The 18995-nt window shown below is 46.2% G+C and overlaps 1 protein-coding gene across 1 annotated transcript in view; it reads right to left on the bottom strand.

Annotated features, from left to right (window-relative positions):
- Positions 1–605: 605 nt before the first annotated feature.
- MYLK4 (myosin light chain kinase family member 4) overlaps positions 606–18995 on the bottom strand; it is a gene marked incomplete at its 3' end in the record, with an annotated part of 88387 nt that continues 69997 nt past the window's right edge. Inside the window, exons 4-12 of the mRNA XM_082638094.1 lie at positions 17314–17419; positions 13211–13304; positions 13029–13138; positions 11996–12137; positions 8621–8691; positions 7833–7961; positions 6819–6971; positions 4061–4139; positions 606–653 (exon numbers count right to left, since the gene is read on the bottom strand). Of these exons, the coding sequence (XP_082494220.1) occupies positions 606–653; positions 4061–4139; positions 6819–6971; positions 7833–7961; positions 8621–8691; positions 11996–12137; positions 13029–13138; positions 13211–13304; positions 17314–17419 (932 nt within the window). The remainder of the gene's footprint in view (positions 654–4060; positions 4140–6818; positions 6972–7832; positions 7962–8620; positions 8692–11995; positions 12138–13028; positions 13139–13210; positions 13305–17313; positions 17420–18995) is intronic.

Below are 18995 nucleotides of genomic sequence, written 5' to 3'. Positions count from 1 at the left end.
TATTCACATGTAAAACTCTCTCTCTGAATAATTCTGATAAAATTCTAAGCAGGGCAGAAGCTTTGTATGAAGAGGTGGGTCCTTGGGGTCCCAGAGGGGGTCCAGACCCGGAGGCAGCTCAGGGGGGAAAAGAAGCGTGAGCTTTAGGGTAGGATCTTGCTCTACCATTGACTAGGGCTGTGGTCTTGGGGGGTTAATCCTAGGTTTTCCCATCTCTACAAAGAAGGTATTATTTCCCCTGATCTCACACGGTTGTTGCAAAGACTCCCAAGGACCGTTTCTGTGCAGGTGTTACTTCCTGAGCACCTACTGTGTGCCAGGCCCTGGTCTCCGGGCTTTGCTTGGATGATCTCATTGGAGCCGCTCAACAAGCATAGGAAGTGAGACTATTTCTGGACCACAGATCTGGAACTGGAGGTTTCTGCACTAGAAAATGGCAGACGGGGTGCAAACACAGCAGCCCGGTTTCAGGGTCTCCCCAGAGGAAACGCTGCCCCGCGTCCCACACAGTCAGATGGCCCTTCTCTCCCCTCCCCTCTCTAGGCTCAAACGCCTCTTCAGGAAAACGCCCGAGACCAACCTTTCAAGAGGGCGCCCTCCGGGGTCTATTTGGCCACCAGGTCCTGGGCGTCAGGGCAGCAATTCTTCCTCTTCTGGGAAAACCAAGAAGAGAGTTTCGAGAAGGATTAGAACCTTTCATCAGCTCCTGACTTGAGATCTGACAACACTTGAAGAGGCGGTGACTTGTCACCAGGTATGTCTTGCCCTTGCAGAGACGTCCCTGGAGGCTGAACGGCTGACGGCCTCTTACAGACGCACCAACCGGCCCCAGAGTCCAGCTCGAGGGCGTCCCCACTCTCCCCTAAAGCTCCGTCATCACCACCCTTCCCCTCAGAGTCATGGACAAAGAGCTTTGTACCCCATGACACTTGACTTCTACACGTGTGTGTTTTGTCAAAACTCATGTCAACAAATGCTCACTTGGACAAAGCACAAGAGTCAAGACAGACTGACCAAAGGATGAGTCAGACACAGACACTGCTTTTTCCAGATGTTCTCAAATCCAGCTGACAAGATTTAAGTGCCAGGGCAGAGTCTTGAGAGGACAGAGAGAGCGTCCCCAGTTTGGGGCTTGAGAAGCCCGTCCTGGAGGAGGCGGCAGTGAAAGTGGGCCTCAGACACTGGCTGGGATTTGGGCTGATCCGGAAGGAGCCGTGGGGATAGGGCTGGGAGCCCGACATCGGGATTCATTGGGGCCCGAACTGCTGGGTGTGGGTGTTCATGGTGCACGAGGGGAAAGACTGGAAGATTTTTTTGATCAGGGAATCATATAATCAGAGCTGTAATTAATGAAAATCATTTCATTTGGTGAATTAGAGAAGAGAGTGGGCGGAGGCTGAATATCAGCTCCAATGTTCTTAGCTCACTAAATGGGAAGAGGGGCGTGAGCTGAGGCAGGTGCACGGGGGCGGAAAGGACAGGTGGGAGGTCATTAGCTCTGGGAGGAGAGAATCATGTTGCCTTTGTTCAGTTTCCCTCCCTCTGGCCACAAAGCACGGAATACAGGAGGCGCTTGCTGAGTTCTCACAGATGTGCAGTGAGGGTCTGCTCCATCCCAGGTGAGAGCTGTCTCTGACGGAAGATGGGTCACGTGTGGACTGTGACACAGAGCAAAGGTGGGAACCTCAGCCTTGTAAGCGTAACAGAGAAGGCGGAGAACTTCAGGGCCTCGGCGTCTAAGGAGGAAAATCCTTCCTAAATTCAATGACCACAGTCACGCTCAGCAGTTCAGAAACAGGAAGTGCTTTTAAGCACGAAATAATTAAAAGGGATAAAAGTTTATTAAGAGAACATTTAAAAATAGACTTTAGATTGAAATAGTTTGGGTAAGCGTTAAATTTTCAACATAGAGTTGAATTCTGATTCTATAGAACATAGAACCAAGATTATTCCAGAAATGAGTCTTCTGGGAAAAATTAGTCTCAATATTTCACTGAAAAATAAACTATCTTGAGCGTGAGTGTTGGCCTTCAGTAACAGCAACGATGTCCTACAGGGATGGTTCCGGAATGGTCACAGCAGGGTGGCAGAGTGGGGACCCTCATCCGACTCCCGAGCCTGCTGCCTGCACGGGATGCTGGATGAGCCCCGATCCCTGTCCTCAGCAGCCTCGTCCACATAACGGGGATGATAACAGCGCCCATTTCGGAGGCTTGGCCTGGGGACCAAATGAGCTAATTTTCACAAAGCAGTTAGAACGGTGCCTGGCACAGCGCTGTATAATTATAACTTTCATGGAAACTAACTGGATTTATACAATGGAATTTTTTTAAAATCCTCACTGTTCTTGAAATATCTATTCACCTTAGGTACCAGCAGTTGGATAGAATAACAAAAAGGTGATTTTTGTTGTTGTTGTCTTTATATGGTTTAAAAACTATTTTTAAACACTTTTAAACTGTATAATGTCATTAATTACCTGCTGTGGTTTCCATATTGTCGACCACGTCAAAGTGTATTTGGACACCAATAAGCTTGGATAAAAATACATCGGTGGAAAATTGGCCCAGAATAGGTTGGTAACCCTAATAAGCAGTTTATGCAGTCTGGGTGAGGTACCTACTAGGGAATAAGCCTATTTTTACTTGACATCAGTACCAATTATCAAGGAAAGGTATATTCAGACACAAATAAAACTTACTACTGATGCTGAATTTAGAAGTGAATTTAATTTCAATAAAAACTGGATGCGGAAAAAATGAGTACTTGGAGCATAGTCATCCCAGGGTTTTGGTCAGTGGAAAAGCTCCACTCCAAAGCCCCAGGTGGTGCAGGAGCAAAGGTGGAGGAAAGGAGAGTGTATCAGACACATCCGGCGCCAGGACACGACAGCAGCCGTCCCAACTGCTACTCGCGCCAGGCCTGCGTCCCCGGAGAGGCCTGATGGCAAAGGGCGCTCACTGCCTCTCTGTGTGCTTGCCCCGTTGACCACCCTGAATGTTCAGCAAAGTTACTTAAACGTTACACATCTGCCTCTGTGTTACCGTATTTGGATGGAGATGGTCTGAAGGGGGCTGTGATAGTAATTCAGGTGACAGGCGTCCCGGGCAAGATAACCACTCGGATGGGGATTGTACAGATTCCAGAAATAATTGGGGAAAATCATGTATAGAAACTTGGAGATAAACTACAGATGAGATGAGGGGATTGAGGGAGAGGAAGGAAGCAAAGAGATGCTCTGGGGTCCAGTTGAGGCCATTCGGGGGAGGTGCCACTCTGGGAGGATGGTTGAGAATGAGGTGAGGTCGGGGAGGGGCGGGGCGGGGTGAGTTCCGTTTAGGGCTGAGAACATCCACGTGGAAATGCCCAGCGCACAGGTGGCTGTTCGGATCTGAAGCTTAGGAAAGGAATCTGTGCTGAAGAGGCAGACGAGGAAGTTGGGGTATAAACAGTAATTAAGGCAAAGAGAGCCAATGGGGACTCCATTCAAGAAGCGCCCACAGGGCACCGCTCAGCTACTCTGAACGTACACTCCAGGCACCTTCATTTAGTCTTTGGTAAGAGTCTCCTTCACACGTACTTGTATTAATCTCTTGACCAAGCTGAATATTACAGGTTTTTGGCACCCAAAGCAGACTAAACCAGGTAAGCACAGAAGTTAGAATTCTGAGTTGTGTTTTAAGGAGAATATTTACCTTGAATGTACATTAACATGTGTTCTCCAAAGTTTTACACGTTTATATACCCTAGGCTATATGTGTGCATGGGCACAGTTACAGTGATACGATTCACTTTGTAATGGATACAGTAATTAAATAGTAAATGTAATAAATAGTTCTGCTGAAAATAATCCTCTACTAAACAATGTAATTAGCATTCATTAAAAACATAGATTGCTCAATAAACACATTTTAAGCAATTTAACACTTTAGCACAAGATTTGAAGCCCAAGAGAAATTAATTAGAAAGAACTTCACTCAAGGCTAAGGTGCCTCTAGCATCTGATCATCAGAAGATTGAAGCCGACTAGAAAAGAGGGAAAACCAGGAGCCACGGTTACCTGTGCGCTGAGCCTGGAGTGGAGCTTGTGGTCCGACAGCCAAGGGTGCTTGAGAGCTGCACTTGCACTTATCCTCCAACTAAAGGGAAATGCAGGGGGTTATTGTATCCCCTGCATTTGGAACCTCCCCTTCCACCCAAGGCTCTGAACGAGATAGAGATGTCTCTCTCTCTCACATAATAGTCTAGGGCTGGCCTGGTTCCAGGCTCCAAACACGGCAAAAGAGACCTCGGCTCTGACCACTGCCTTTGGGAGACCAGATGGCCAAATGTCAAAGACAAGCAAGGCAAATAATTCAGAATTCATGTCAATAATTGAACATTTATCTTCAGATAGAAGTAACCATTCTTGATGGAATGTCTGAGCTTCATACATTGAACTTCTATCAGTCAGTTGAAGAATCAACATATATTTATTAATATAAGACAAAATTCTACTATGATTCTTGATGATTGCAAAAGCAATTTATGTGTCAAAACTTTTGAATAATATGTATTGCTAATGCTTGAATTAAGAAGTTTTTTGAGAGTCAAATAAATGGAGAAATAGATGGAACGTCAATGTAAGTACTGAGAGAGAGAATATTAGAAATTCTTGAGCCAACAAAGGTTTATACAATTAAAAAATATATGAGGAAGAATCATAAAGATTATATATCACAAGTTTAAGCTTTGTAAATCTGTCTTGTGTGCTAATGTTTACCACATTAAACAAAATAACCTTTCAAACTTAAATATCATGAGTGCAATAATCTGAAGTCTGCTTCTGAAACAGTATCAAGAAAGTAGTTTCAAGCAGTCATGAAGTTCAGTCTATAGAATTGCTTCAATAAAATTGCTTCATTAGACACCAAATATTTAAGTATAAGAAGGGGATGTAATGGAAAAGAATCTGAAAAAGAATATCTATGTATAACTGAATCACTTGGCTGTACATCTGAAACTAACACAGCATTATAAATTAACTATACTTCAATTAAAAAGAAGACGAGGAGAGAAGCCCTTACTTTAGTCAATGAAGGATAACCTGGTGACAACATCACCAGTAGGACTCTAAGTGAATAGATATAATTAAAAAAAAAAAACCTCTGGACCTCCACCAACTTCAGTTGGAAGAGTTATTCTGTTGACTACCATAAATTTTCCGTGTTGGACCTCAGAAGCATTCCAACAGCTGACAGTGTTAAAATATTATCCCTGCACTCCAGTGCCAAACTTTCAAGAGCTGACTATTAAAAACTTAACTCTAACATTGTACTAATAATTACATATTTAATACAATTCCAAGTGTACTTTTGTAGCCCAGAAATTTATTCTATGATAGTAATAGCTGGCATTGGCCTTGGTTTCATTCATGCACTGACTTGAATGCTTAGCCCGTTGTTTTTCTGCCCAAACATGCAACTGTTGCTCTTTAGGTAAAGAACGAAGCCCTCAGACTGAGGGTGGGCAGAGCAAGGGTGCCGGAGCCCCTGGGCCAGCTGGGCGGCTGCTTCCCTGCTCTGAGCTCCCTCATCTGTAAAGTAACTGTGACAGCGTCCACATCTCACAGGATCAGCTGGAGGATTAAACCAGCTGACACATAAGAGCACGTGTGTAACATAGGTTCTCAGTCAGTGTGGATTTCTCGGCCTCCAAAGATTTGACGGAGATGACCTTTTGCATCTGTTCTCTGCTGGCATTCAGCAATGTACAGACAGCGATGCTGGTTACATCATCAGCAATGCTGGTACGATATACAGACAGTGATGCTGTCTTTACATATCTTCCTTGGCTCTAAAGAGCTCTCCGATTGACACTCCAGCCGGGCTAAGCCCTCCTCACCTTGCAGGCTCAGTTCTGGCCCGTGTCAATATACTCCATCTTTAATAAATGTTAACCACATTTCACTGCCTCTTTTAAAATATACCCGTGTCTTCTATTAGCTCGTGACTTAATTAAAGGCAGGGACTGGGCTTTATACATCTGTTCTCAAAGCCCCAGACATATTTCCTGGCAGCTTGGAGATAGTCAGTGAAGCGCCGCATGAAGGAGTATGTCAGGCTCTGCACCAGACCCCTTACCCCTGCCGCTCCCTGACCCCCATCACCCCCACGGTTCTAAAATGCAAGCCCCTGTATTTCAGTATCCCTACTCTTCATCCACTGAAGTTTGAATTATGGGATTTTAGCAGGGCAGAAAACTAGAAGTCCACGTCATACATAACAGTTAAGTGCACAGCCTTGTGTTGATCATCGGTTCTGCCACTTAACTGGCCGTATGATCTTGGAGGCTCATGCATAGAATATTATGGATAATTTCCACCCACGGGGCTGGGTGGGGTTAAAGAGAGAACGTCTGTAAAGCAGTTGGCACAGTCTGGTCCATAGCAGGCTCTCAAATGAAATGATCGTCAAGTGTTCACCTACATGGAGCCACATATGCCTCGTAGATGTGAAAGGGATCATGGGAACAACTTGTCCCGAACCCTTCATTTTGAGGGTGAGGGCACAGAGGCCCAGCAGGAGACCCTAAGCGCCTTGTTGGCAAAGGCAGAAGGATGGGTGTTTGCAGCCCCTTTCAAGCCTCGTGACCACGGCAGTCCCAGATCTCAGGAAACTGCGTCAAGAGCATCAACTCATTCTAACTACGACGCTGCAGGTGCATCACAGATGTCACTGAGGGGGTGGTAGTTCTCTGACATGAGTTCTCACAACCCTGGGGGAGCATGCCTCTCTGTTACCCCTACTTCTTCCTGAGCACAGAGTGGATGTGATCACCTCTTCTCCTTGATCAGAAGCTTGGAGATGAACCCCCGGGCCTCGTCCGAGATGTCCTGAAATTCTTCATCCTCCAGATCCCACCTGCAGGCCAGGATGTTGTTCAGGGTCTCGGCGTCGTTATCTCCCAGGAAGGGGGACAAACCGCTGAGTCTGTAAGACACGGAGTCGGGGTTGAGTAGTCTTTAAACACCTTCAAACCCTGTACAGATAAGTTGCCTTCTTGGTCCTGTCCTTTAAAACTGAAAGAAGGCAAATCACCAAGAATTAAGCGTAATTTTTTTTTTTTTTGCGCTAGGCGGGCCTCTCACTGTTGTGGCCTCTCCCGTTGCGGAGCACAGGCTCCGGACGCGCAGGCTCAGCGGCCATGGCTCACGGGCCCAGCCGCTCCGCGGCATGTGGGATCTTCCCGGACCGGGGCACGAACCCGTGTCCCCTGCATCGGCAGGCAGACTCTCAACCACTGCACCACCAGGGAAGCCCAAGCATAATTTTATAATATGTTTTTGCAATCGAGAAAATGCTACGTCTCCCACCCAACTCCTAACTTCCACAAGGTCACAGTGAAGGCGGCAGCTACCCTCAGATATGAATCTCAGAGAAGAGTACAACTGCCTTTTTCAAGCACTTTACAGCTAGCAAAGTACGGTCACATCCACAGACGGCAACTGCCAGGAACATCACTTCTGAAGAGTAAGGCTGCTCAGTCATTTCAGGGATCAGGACACACGTTTGGGGGCGGTTGTGTTTTTCTAATTTCTTTGGGGGCACTAGGAGTTGTCCTAGGGTTAGGGTGATTAGTGAAGAAGACATCCTTGTACTTTTTCAGGGGATGTATAGGGAAAGAGTTTACTCCTTTCAACCACGGGAGTTAACAGAACCTAGGAAGTATCTGACTATGGAACAGAGTTATTTATTTTCGAAAGACCTAAATTAGGGTTTTTATTCAAAATAGCAAATAGAACACGCGGGGCGATTGAGAACAAGTGTCAGAGGGGCTGGGGGTCCACTTACAGCATGTAAGCGATGACTCCCACGCTCCACATGTCCGTGGAAAAGGAAACAAAATCATAGTTCACAATTTCAGGGGCAAGGAATTCTGGCGTTCCGAAGTTCACCTTCAGCTTCTCTCTGGGTTTGTATCTGAAATTTAGGAGGCAATGCAGAGGAATGGAGAGGGTCAATGAAAAGTCAAAAAGCACGGAAATGGAAAGGATGCAGTCTACAAGCAAAAGAACTGCAGCCACACAGCAAACTTAAAATAAAGAGACGATAAAGGAAACCACATATTGAAGAGATAGTGTCCAAAACTTGTAAAGAAGCTTCCCACTAGAAAGCCTTAATAATCTGAAATAATTGCGAGATAAGCCACTTGGAATAATTTCGAGCACAAATTATGGAACACAACAAAAGGAGCAGTGATACAGACTGTTAAGAGGCTTATCTGTGCCAGAACCCTTTGCAATCTTGCTCACACTATTAATTTTTTAAAGTAACTATTCTCTTTACACATGGAACAAATATAAAAGACTAAGACAAACTCTTACAAACCCTGAATTAATGTCTTCAAGTTTAATAACTGCACTGTATTAGGTTTTAATATTCCATATTTTTCTTGCGTGCGCTGTGGAAACTCCTAAACATTCAAATTCTGAAGCCAGCAAGGTAAAGCTGAAACATAACTTTGGTTAATTCTAAATGGGGATATGAAACCAAGGGGTACATCAGAGTTTTCTTTGCAAAGAAAGAGCACCATCATGCTCCCTAACTCAGTTCATACACCTATGTCCAAACTGACATACCTTCTGGCCAATCCAAAGTCAATAATTTTTATTTGTTTAGTATCCCGATTCACACACAGGATGTTCTCAGGCTGCCAGGAGAAAGAGACACATTAGCAATGAAAACAGCCATCCTTCACTCAAATTGTCCCTGAACCACAACTAAAAATACAACGATGCTCGGGAAAAACATATCAGGCCTTTCCCTCTGGGGCTGGCTTGTCTGCGTGGGTATTTTCTCCTTTAATTATGTGGTGGACAAGGCTGTAGGTCCCCTGCCGAGCTCGCCTGGCCCCGCCCATCCCTCCCCCAGCTCTGCCGCCGCCGATCACGCCTGAGTTCAGGCCGAGGCCTCCTGCCCCAGGACTTTCCAAATGGACTGGTGGGGGCCGTCTCAGCCTTGACATCTGCCCCCTAAAATTATTAAGTATGAATTTCCCCTTCTTGGAGGAATATTTTTCCTGAGGATTTATGAGTTCCAGGAGAAATGGCCTGATTCATTCCACCAGCCACACTGAATATGCACTGTAATGAGAACGGCCCTGACCTCCAGACTTTCCCTTTGTGCTCAGTCTGTGGGAAAGTCATATGTAAAAGGAGGGCTCCCTCACCCCCGTTCACTCTTCATTCTCAGCAATTCCAGAGTTTTGCTGACTTTGGTCTCAGTGTCTAAAACCCTTGACTAAGTGTTCCCTTGGAGTTTGAGTCTGGAAAGACTTTGCCCCGCCAACCGGACAGTCTCAGGGTGATGAGGAGAAAGGTAGGTAGCACTACAGCTCAGTGTTTACAGAATGTCTTACAAGCGTACCTACCTTTGTTAAGATAGAAACACCCAGGTCTGGGAAAAATAAGAGATTTGTTTTAAAGTCAAGGTCATCCATAAAAGAGAAATAAAATTGTCAAAGAATTGCCTGAAACTTTCAAGCTCTAATTAACCCCAACTCTTCCCTAAGTGCTGGGGGGAAGCGGGGTGGGGGGGTGTTAGCCAAGTTGCCAAACCCCCAGGATTCATGTCCCGTCCTTTAGGTGGGATCATGGCTGCCCCTCCCCTGCCCGTCTAGGTAGAGAAGAGGTTAGAATGAGATCAGAAACTCAGAAACACTTTATGAAATGACCTAGTGTCACCTTGCCAATAATCTATAGTCCATTTGGTTGGGCATAATGTCTTTGGAAGCCTTTTTTCTAAACTATCTCTAAAACAGATGTGTATAAGAAAAGGCGACTTACGGAAAAGTGGGTGCTATACAAGAAGATTTGGCCTCATGCTTAAATAACTGATCGATCATGTATAAAGCTGTTCAATTGCCAAAGAGCACCGCGACATAAAATACTTGCTTGCAGAATGTAAAGAAACAGCTCCGAGGGCACTTTCAAAAGTTAAATTTTTTTTCTAATTATGAAATTAAAGCATAGTCATTGAATAAGTTTTGCAAAACACAAAAAATATATAAAGGAGACCATTCTTAAGTCAGCTATAATCTCCCCTACATAGTGACAAGCATCCAATATTTTGGGCCCCTTTCCTTCCAAGGAGCTTTCTGAAGGGATGCCTGACCCTTAATGATCCATCCAGCTGTCGCTTTTATTATGATCTTTACATACAAGCCACGGCTAAAATTGCCCGTTGCAGGTCCTCAATCAACATTATGAAGCCACATATGGAGATGTTTGACTTATGACAGGTCAGGTCCTCATTTCAATTGCCAATCAAACCCCTTTAGGGATATTTGTAGACTATCTACACTCAATGAAAATGCTCCGTGAAAATACGCATTAACAAACCAGCTCATAGCCACGGGCTTTGTTAATGATTTTTAACCTCTGACTTTGTCATTTTATATATCACTTCCTCCTGCCCTGTGAATGGGAGAGGCAAAGGACATAAATCAAGAGAGTAAGGGAAGCCAAGTTAGAGGAGCAGCGGCTCATGGAAACCTATTTAAGGAAGTTAAATTTATTTAGCTCTGCAATCCCTGATGACTTGCAGTAGATGGTATGTTACACAGAATATATATTTTATCTCACTGTCATGCTGTGCAAACAGGGAAATGAGAAAATGACTGAGCCACACAAGAAGATGAGCTTTACGAAATTAGAGCTGGTCGGAGTTATTGGTCTTTCCCTGGTTATAACTATGCACAGTCCAATTCTAGGGACTTCATAATGGGAGAGAGAGCAAAAGGAAAGGCTCATTAAATAAGAGGAGAAAGAAGGCTTGGCTCCCTGCTGTTGGCACAGGCTTTCCACTGCTCCCAGGGGGCTGCCCAGCCCCACCCCCCACCCTTCTGCCCCTCGCCCTTTTAGCACCTCCCTCTGGCTGCCCTGTAGCCCATTCTGACATAGGTTTCTCCTCTGTGTTCTAGTATGCCTGTAGAAAAACAATCCCTAAAGTCCTCAGTCTCCTAAAAGGTTTTAGGAGAATGCTGGGGATTCTTGGAGAGCTGGAAAGTTTGGCTACAACCAGGAAATTCTGAGTTAGTTAAAATTCTCCCACCTACTCATCCTAATAATGAGAGGATGCAACACGGATGCTGTGATGGTGGTGGTGATGGTGGCGGTGATGATGGTGGTGATGGTGATGATGCTAATGATGGTGGTGGTGGTCATGATGGTGGCGGTGATGGTGGTGATGATGATGATGGTGGTGATGGTGATGGTGATGGTGGTGATGGTGATGGTGGTCATGATGGTGATGGTGGTGATGGTCATGATGGTGGTGATGGTGGCGGTGATGATGGTGGTGATGGTGATGACGTTCGTGATGGTGGTGGTAGTGGTATTGGTGGTGATGGTGATGATGATGGTGGTGATGATGGTGGTGATGGTGGTGATGGTGGTGATGGTGGTGATGATGATGGTGATGGTGGTGATGATGGTGGTGGTGGTGATGGTGGTGGTGATGGTGGTGGTGGTGATGGTGGTGATGATGGTCATGATGGTGGTGATGGTGGCAATGGGTGGTGGTGATGATGGTGATGGTGGTGGTGATGGTGGTGGTGATGGTGGTGGTGATGATGGTCATGATGGTGGTGATGGTGGCAATGGGTGGTGGTGATGATGGTGATGGTGGTGGTGATGGTGGTGGCGATGATGGGGGTGGTGGTGGTGGTGGAAACCATCTCCCATGTGAATTCCTTTAACAAAGGCAAGTTACAAGAATCTGAATAGCTGTTCCCTACAGATGGAAACATGCACATATTAGGAGGTGAGAGAAGTTGAGAATGGGGAGATGAGGCTAAGAGTCCAGATTTTCAAATTCCTGAATATGTACCTAGTGACAGGATCAATCTCCCGAGCTGGTGTACAGTACCCAACAGGGCCCCTGATCCAAGTCCACTCACTGAGGGGAGGGTTTGGGAAGGGTTTACATTTCAGGTGATGCAAAGCACACCCTACCTTCAGGTCTAAGTGGAGGATGTACATCTGATGCATGTGTCGTATCCCCTCACATATCTGCCTGATGAAGAGGATGGTATCAAGCTCGGTCAGATTGTAGTTGTCATCAATGATGCGGTCGAAGAGCTCCCCTCCGTCCACACTGCAGGGAAAGAGGGAGGCGTCCCGAGTCACGACCTCTTGATGAGCACGTGCTTCTTGTGTCTGAGCCTCTCTGACTCTTCCAAAAGGTGTGTGGGCAGCTATGACTCTACCTTCTCAGTTAGATGCCTCTTACGTTGAAGGCCCTTATTTAAGCCACCATCACTTTCACAGATGGAAAGTCTCAAAGCCCTCTCATCCAGTGGCTACAACTCTGGGATGGGTCCATCTCTGCCATTTCCTAACACATATGGAGGATGAAGAGGATGCTAAGAAGGCAGGGGGAGGGATTCCAAATACCACGGTAAGGTTAGACTAATTTCAGTGATAAAATGCTTCTATGTGGCTGATGCTGGATATTTTATTATCCAAAATCCCCATTGCACAGTGATAAACAAAACCCAAAATGGGGGCTAGGGGTGGGGAAATGATGTGAACCACAAACACCGATTCAGTGTCAGAATGACTCACTTTCTAACTAAACACTTACTACATTTCTATAAAAGTAATTTGAAACAGAAGCTTCTTAGCCCTACTTATAAGAGTTTGACATGAACTTTGTATTAGCAGTTAGGTCAAAGGTGAGATGCAGTTCAGGAAGCACTTTCCTCCAGGTTACCCAGAACAAGAGTTAAGCCGGGGTTTTGACAGCACAGCTTGGAAATAAAGCTAAACCTCTGTTGTCGTCCTGCTACTTATCAACAAAATCTCACATGGAGACATCAATTCCAGAGTAATTTCCTTCCTGAAGTGGATGAGATTCTGACACATGCAAGTCAGAATCAGGGTGCCCCAGCATCCTCCAGCAGCTCCGAGGCAGGCCAGAGCCGCAGCCACATACAAAGGGGCCCTGGTTGTGTGTGTAGGTTTGGGGCAGCGGCGGGGGACGTACTACTCCATGACCAGGACGATGTCGTTCTTGGACTCGAAGGCGTCGTAGAGCTGAATGAGGTTCACGTGGTCCAGCTGGTTCATGACGCTGATCTCGTTCTTCGCTTCATCCTGGGAGAGGGAGGGGCCGGTTTAGCGCCGTGAGGACAATGGCCAGGTGGGTCCACACCACACAGCCCTCACCTTGTCCTTCACGCCTCTGGTCTTGATGATCTTGGCCGCCAGCTTCAGACCTGTGGCTTTCTCCTCACACTTGTGAACCTGGCCGAAGCGCCCCCTGCCAGAGAAGAGGACGAGGCCCAGCATGAGGGTCTGTCCCCACCAGGGCCCTGCTCCAGTCACTGCCCAGTGGACAATACAGCTGCCCGGCACCCCTCTTTTTGACTTTGAATGAGCAAGCCTGTTATGCACGTGCTGTAGCCAGTATCTCCTAGAACAGGGACTTCCCTGGTCGCACAGTGGTTAAGAATCCACTTGCCGGGCTTCCCTGGTGGCGCAGTGGTTGAGAGTCTGCCTGCCGATGCAGGGGACACGGGTTCGTGCCCCGGTCTGGGAAGATCCCACATGCCGCGGAGCGGCTGGGCCCGTGAGACATGGCCGCTGAGCCTGTGCGTCCGGAGCCTGTGCTCCGCAACGGGAGAGGCCACACCAGTGAGAGGCCCGCGAACTGCAAAAAAAAAAAAAAAAAAAAAAAGAATCCACTTGCCAATGCAGCGGAGATGGGTTCGAGCTCTAGTCCGGGAGGATCCCACATGCCGTGGAGCAATAAGCCCGTGCGCCGTGACTACTGAGCCTGCAGTCTAGGGCCCGCGAGCCACAACTACTGAAGCCCACGCACCTAGAGCTCATGCTCCGCAACAAGTGAAGCCACCGCAATGAGAAGCCCCCTCACTGCAGCTAGAGAAAGCCTGCGCACAGCAACGAACACCCAACGCAGAGAAAAATTAATTAATTAAAAAAAATACCTCCTAGAACACATCAAGTTCTGATACAGGCCACTGGCATCAGAATTCCCTGGGGGGCGATGTCCCAGCCCTACCCCAGCCCTACTGATACAGGAAGGCCGGGGGAGGCCCCAGAAGCTGCACTTTCATGACACCCCTTGGGTGGTTCATATGCACCCTAAAATTTGAGAACTTCCATCATAGAAAAAATAGAATCTTTCCGAATACATATGAATGTAACAAGCTATGCTTCATAAGCATATGAGTGACACAGACTGTAGGTCAGGCATATCAGATTATTTTTGGAAAATGCATATAAATAAGTAAGAAGTAATAACAAAATTGCATATACACACATTTAATCAAAATACATATTACGTAATCACCTGTGAGATTTTTTGACAGTTTAGCTTGGATATAAATTTAAATATACTTCTTTTTTAAATAAATTTATTTATTTTTATTTTATTTAATTTTGGATCTATTGGGTCTTCGTTGCTGCGTGCGGGCTTTCTCTAGTTGTGGCAAGCAAGCTTCTCACTGCAGTGGCTTCCCTCGTTGCGGAGCATGGGCTCTAGGCACGTGGGCTTCAGTAGTTGTGGCTCGTGGGCTCTAGAGCGCAGGCTCAGTAGTTGTGGTGCATGGGCTTCGTTGCTCCACAGCATGTGGGTTTTCCCAGACCAGGGCTCGAACCCGTGTCCCCTGCATTGGCAGGTGGATTCTTAACCATTGCATCAGCAGGGAAGTCCTAAATATACTCCTTAAGACAGCTTCTTTCAAATATCCTCGCATACTGAAAGGCACACTCAAGAACAATCTTCAAATTTGACTTGCTTGCTGTGATGCCTGATTTAGTGAAATAACTGGAACCCACGTGCCTGCCTGTGTCGCGCTGGCCGCATGCAGGAGTGGAAGGAGAGTTCCCCAACGTCGTGGCCAGAAGCCCACAGCAGAGGGGAGGGCTGCTGCAACAGCGAAGGGGCGGGAGTGGAGGCGAGGGCACCGCATCCCCCCGACTCAGCCACGCTCCCTGAGCAGAAGCAGATGGGTCCGTAAGCACAGCCGAGCATGACTACAATCCCGCCCACCGGCCCAGGCGTGGTCTCTTTCCTGGAGCTCATGAACCTACAGCCCCAGGCGCTTCAGATGTGGCTGTTCATTACGAAAAGGCTTGTTTCTTAATTAGCAACGGGTCCCAGAACGGCCTGGCCCAGCAGTGGTGCCTCGTCGCTGTTTTGCTTTAGGGCCACCCCATCTATCTCTCTGGCCTTGTTTATTCTGCAAAGCCTTGAGTGATGAGGTGACCTCACAGGGTCCCTGCTGGTCCACCAGGCTGATAATGTCATGCTAACTGAACGGGGTGAGAAGGGACTCTAATCCCCCTACAGGCCACGGGGGAGATGAACCCCAGGAAAATTCAGGGGCCTGACACCGCATGCAGGGTCCAGGGATCCTTGCCATGGTGCAATAGCTCTGCCCAAAGTGCAGGATAATTTGCTGCATCTTGACTCTCCTACTACTGAGAAGGAGGTCCACCTGCCGATGACCTCTTGGCATTTTGAGGCAAACATACACATCTGACTGTGTTCCTCTAACTTACTTACTGAGCCCAGAACGGGGGGTGATAGGCAGCTGGTCCTGCCTGCAGGATGACAAAGAAGAGTCAACGCTGCCCAAAGGGGCAGGAAGGAAACTCTAAGAGTCACTGACAAACCTCGATCAGAAGCACGCGCAAACCCTGGTGGTTGCTTCAAAGCCGCTTCTGCAAATAACTTCTCTCCTTTAGAGACACAGTCGCTGGCTTGCCACCCAAATATCCCTTTCCCCCTCAGCCCATCCTCACAGGCTTGAGGGGCCTTCGCCACAATGGATCAGGCGGCCAGCGGAGGAGGAGGAAGTTCATGTGCATCCACGTGACAAAGGGCAAAAGGTAAATGGGATTGGAAGAGGGGAGAGGGGCTTTGCAAAATCAACCTCGCCCCCAAGGACCATAGGCAGGAACGCGCTCTGTAGTAGCCACGCGTGTTTTCCCTGTGTTGGTAAGTAAATTTCTATATATTTGTATAAATGTTCTGCTTTCCTCTTCCTATTTTACATAGATATGTTGATGGGAGTCAACTGAATAATTTAAGCCTTAAGTTTCAAGATCTCGCAGGGGGATTATTGTGACTGAGGTAGAAGAAGAAGGAACCTCCCCCAGTGACCGCCCCGCCTCCGATAGACTTGACTCTTCCTTCTTCAGGGAGATGTGGATGTCCTGCCAATAAGTCCTTCTGGGAGGCAAGTAACCGACTGAAATACAGTAATAATAGTAATTCATACGGTAACAGCATAAATGGAAACCAACAATGACACACATGCGCCATGAGAAATACAGGGTTCGCTCATTTCTACGTTCTGTTCCTCGGTTTTCAAGCTTCTAAACCTTCTGAGGACTCACTCCAGACACGACAGCACGGGAAGTGAAGCAGATGTTCAATGTGGTGGGTAGTCGCCACATCAACCTCTCCGGCATCAGTGATGACTTTCAGAAATGGTTAACATCTCTCATCTCTTAAAATGTTCGCTTATGATGTTTCCGGTTCTCTGGTTGAGACTGGCAAACACTTATGAAATTCTCAAGATCCGTCTCTTTGTTCATAGCAGCACTATTTACAATAGCCAAGACGTGGAAGCAACCTAAATGTCCATCGACAGATGAATGAGGAAGATGTGGTACATATATACAATAGAATACTACTCAGCCATAAAAAGGAATGAAATAATGTCATTTGTGGCAACATGGGTGGACCTTAGAGATTGTCGTACTAAGTGCAGTAAGTCAGACAAAGACAAATTATCATATGATATCATTTATATGTGGAATCTAAAAAAATGATACAAACGAACTTATTTACAAAACAGAAACAGACCCACAGACATAGAAAACAAACTTACGGTTACCAAAGGGGAAAGGCGGGGTGGGGGGCAGGGTAAATTAGGAGTTTGGGATTAACATATACACACTACTATATATAAAATAGATAAACAACAAGGACCCACTGTATAGCACAGGGAACTCTACTCAATATTCTGTAATAACCTATAATGGAAAAGAATCTGAAAAAGAATAGATACATGTATATGTATAACTGACTCACTCTGCTGTATGCCTGAAACTAACACAACATTATCAATGAACTATACTCCCATATAAAATAAAAATTTAAAAACATGAAGAAGCAGTACAAAAACTAAAACAAAAACACTTGTAAGAATTAAAACAACAGAAAAAGCCCTGTCTCTTTGAAAGCGCTCCTTTCTTCTTTTGTCGAGAGAGTATTGAAGCTGAGCACTACTCACCCTCCTAAGATTTCTGTTCTGCTCACGGTGTAGAAGCTGTTGACCGTGGCCTGCTTGGCTGTCACGATGCGGTGATCAAACGGCGCAGGCGGTGCCCGGGCCTCGTCTGCAGGTGAGAGAAAGGCCGCATGAGAAGCGGCCCGAGGGCCAGGCCTGGGCCTGAGTGCAAATGTGCTCGTTTAATAATAAAACACAATGGGCCACCTGTTTTATTTCTAATGATCCAGGGAATGTAAGTTTTCATTTCATGTTAGGATATATGGCTCGTGAAGGTGACACGCAACACCTTTGAGAAAGGGTGTCAGGGCCTCTGCACCATGGCACCTATCTCCCTCAGGGCAGCTTTCAGAAACGTCAAACAACTGCAAATCTCCAAGCCCCGTACAGTCCAAACAGGTAATACTTTCAAACTGGAGACATTTGAACACAAACCCCAGAAACCATTTGACCCATTTTTTTAAAAGCACCACTGATAAAGTCCATTATTTTCTTTAAGGCAGAGAGAAAAAGATGAAAAATTTCTTCATGTCATTGAAAGTTTTGATATTACTATATATGACTTTCCAAAATATTTTAGCCAGTATTTAAGACACATTTAAGGCACAAAGATGCATTTTTCCTGGCTGAAATAAAACACCCAGTAAAACTGGCGAAGTATGTATTGTACAGCCCTCAAATTTCTCCCGCTTTCTACTTTTCAGCCTAAGCATCTAACCTCCAGTCCACCTCAGTTCTAAAATACATAGTTACTCACTAATATTCTTCCAGCATCCTTTTTACTTTTCCATGGTTACTGCTGTTAAAATTTGCTTGCCGTGAACCTATTCATTTCCCCATTTATTCATTACTTAAACATCTACTGTGTGCAGCTTCTTACATGCATACAAAGGGTACAAAGGAAAGTGAGTAGATAATAACTTTGCTTTCAAAAATTTACATTTATTCAAAATGTAATTCTTGAGCACTTCTCTTGAGCTAGGTGCTTTGCCAAGTGTTCATATTTTTTAAGATTCAGATAATATAAATCTCTGGGCAATTGATTTGATGGGGACGTTCTCCCTTCACACCATAAATATGCTGAAAAGTGAGGAAGGTATGAAAGAATTCTCTTGGTGGTGTTCGTCTCTTCAGACCAGAAAAGAACCCAAAAGTGATTGAGTGATGAACACAAATGACATCACTGTGGCATGATGTCTCCTTCAGGCTGTTAGGCTAAGTGAAATTTAGTCGGAAATGTTTGCTGGAAAGGTTAAGGAGCTTTAAAGGGCTGGAACAAAAGCCGTTTCCTACCCAGGGGGGTCACCCGATCTTGCTGCCTGGGGGTCTTTGCTCCAGGGGACCCCAGGACTCTGTCTTGTTGGTCCCCCCGGCGCCTCCGGCTTCCTGTGTCCTCCATGTGCATCTGTCACCTGCACCTGCCGCATCTATTCTGCCTTCTTGTTCTCCTCCTGGACCAAGTTCACCTCTGCCCCTCTCTGCTTACTGCCGCCCGAGGGCTCTGTCGGATGAGAATTCTGCAAAACAGGTCCTGTCGCTGACTTTCCTGTGGTTCGTGATGTGAAAATGGCTTTTATGGCTTTTATGCTGCCATTATTTTACCTGGAAAATAAAATCCAGCCACAGCTCTCAAAGTTTCCAGGAGAAAACTTTCAGATGGCCAAATTTCTGAGCACTAAAGCTTC

The sequence above is a fragment of the Mesoplodon mirus genome, assembly GCF_964341445.2.
Source record: "Mesoplodon mirus genome assembly, chromosome: 12".
NCBI classification, from domain to species: domain Eukaryota; kingdom Metazoa; phylum Chordata; class Mammalia; order Artiodactyla; family Ziphiidae; genus Mesoplodon; species Mesoplodon mirus.
Note: the sequence above shows the minus strand (reverse complement) of the source record. Positions and strands in the feature narration are given on the sequence as shown.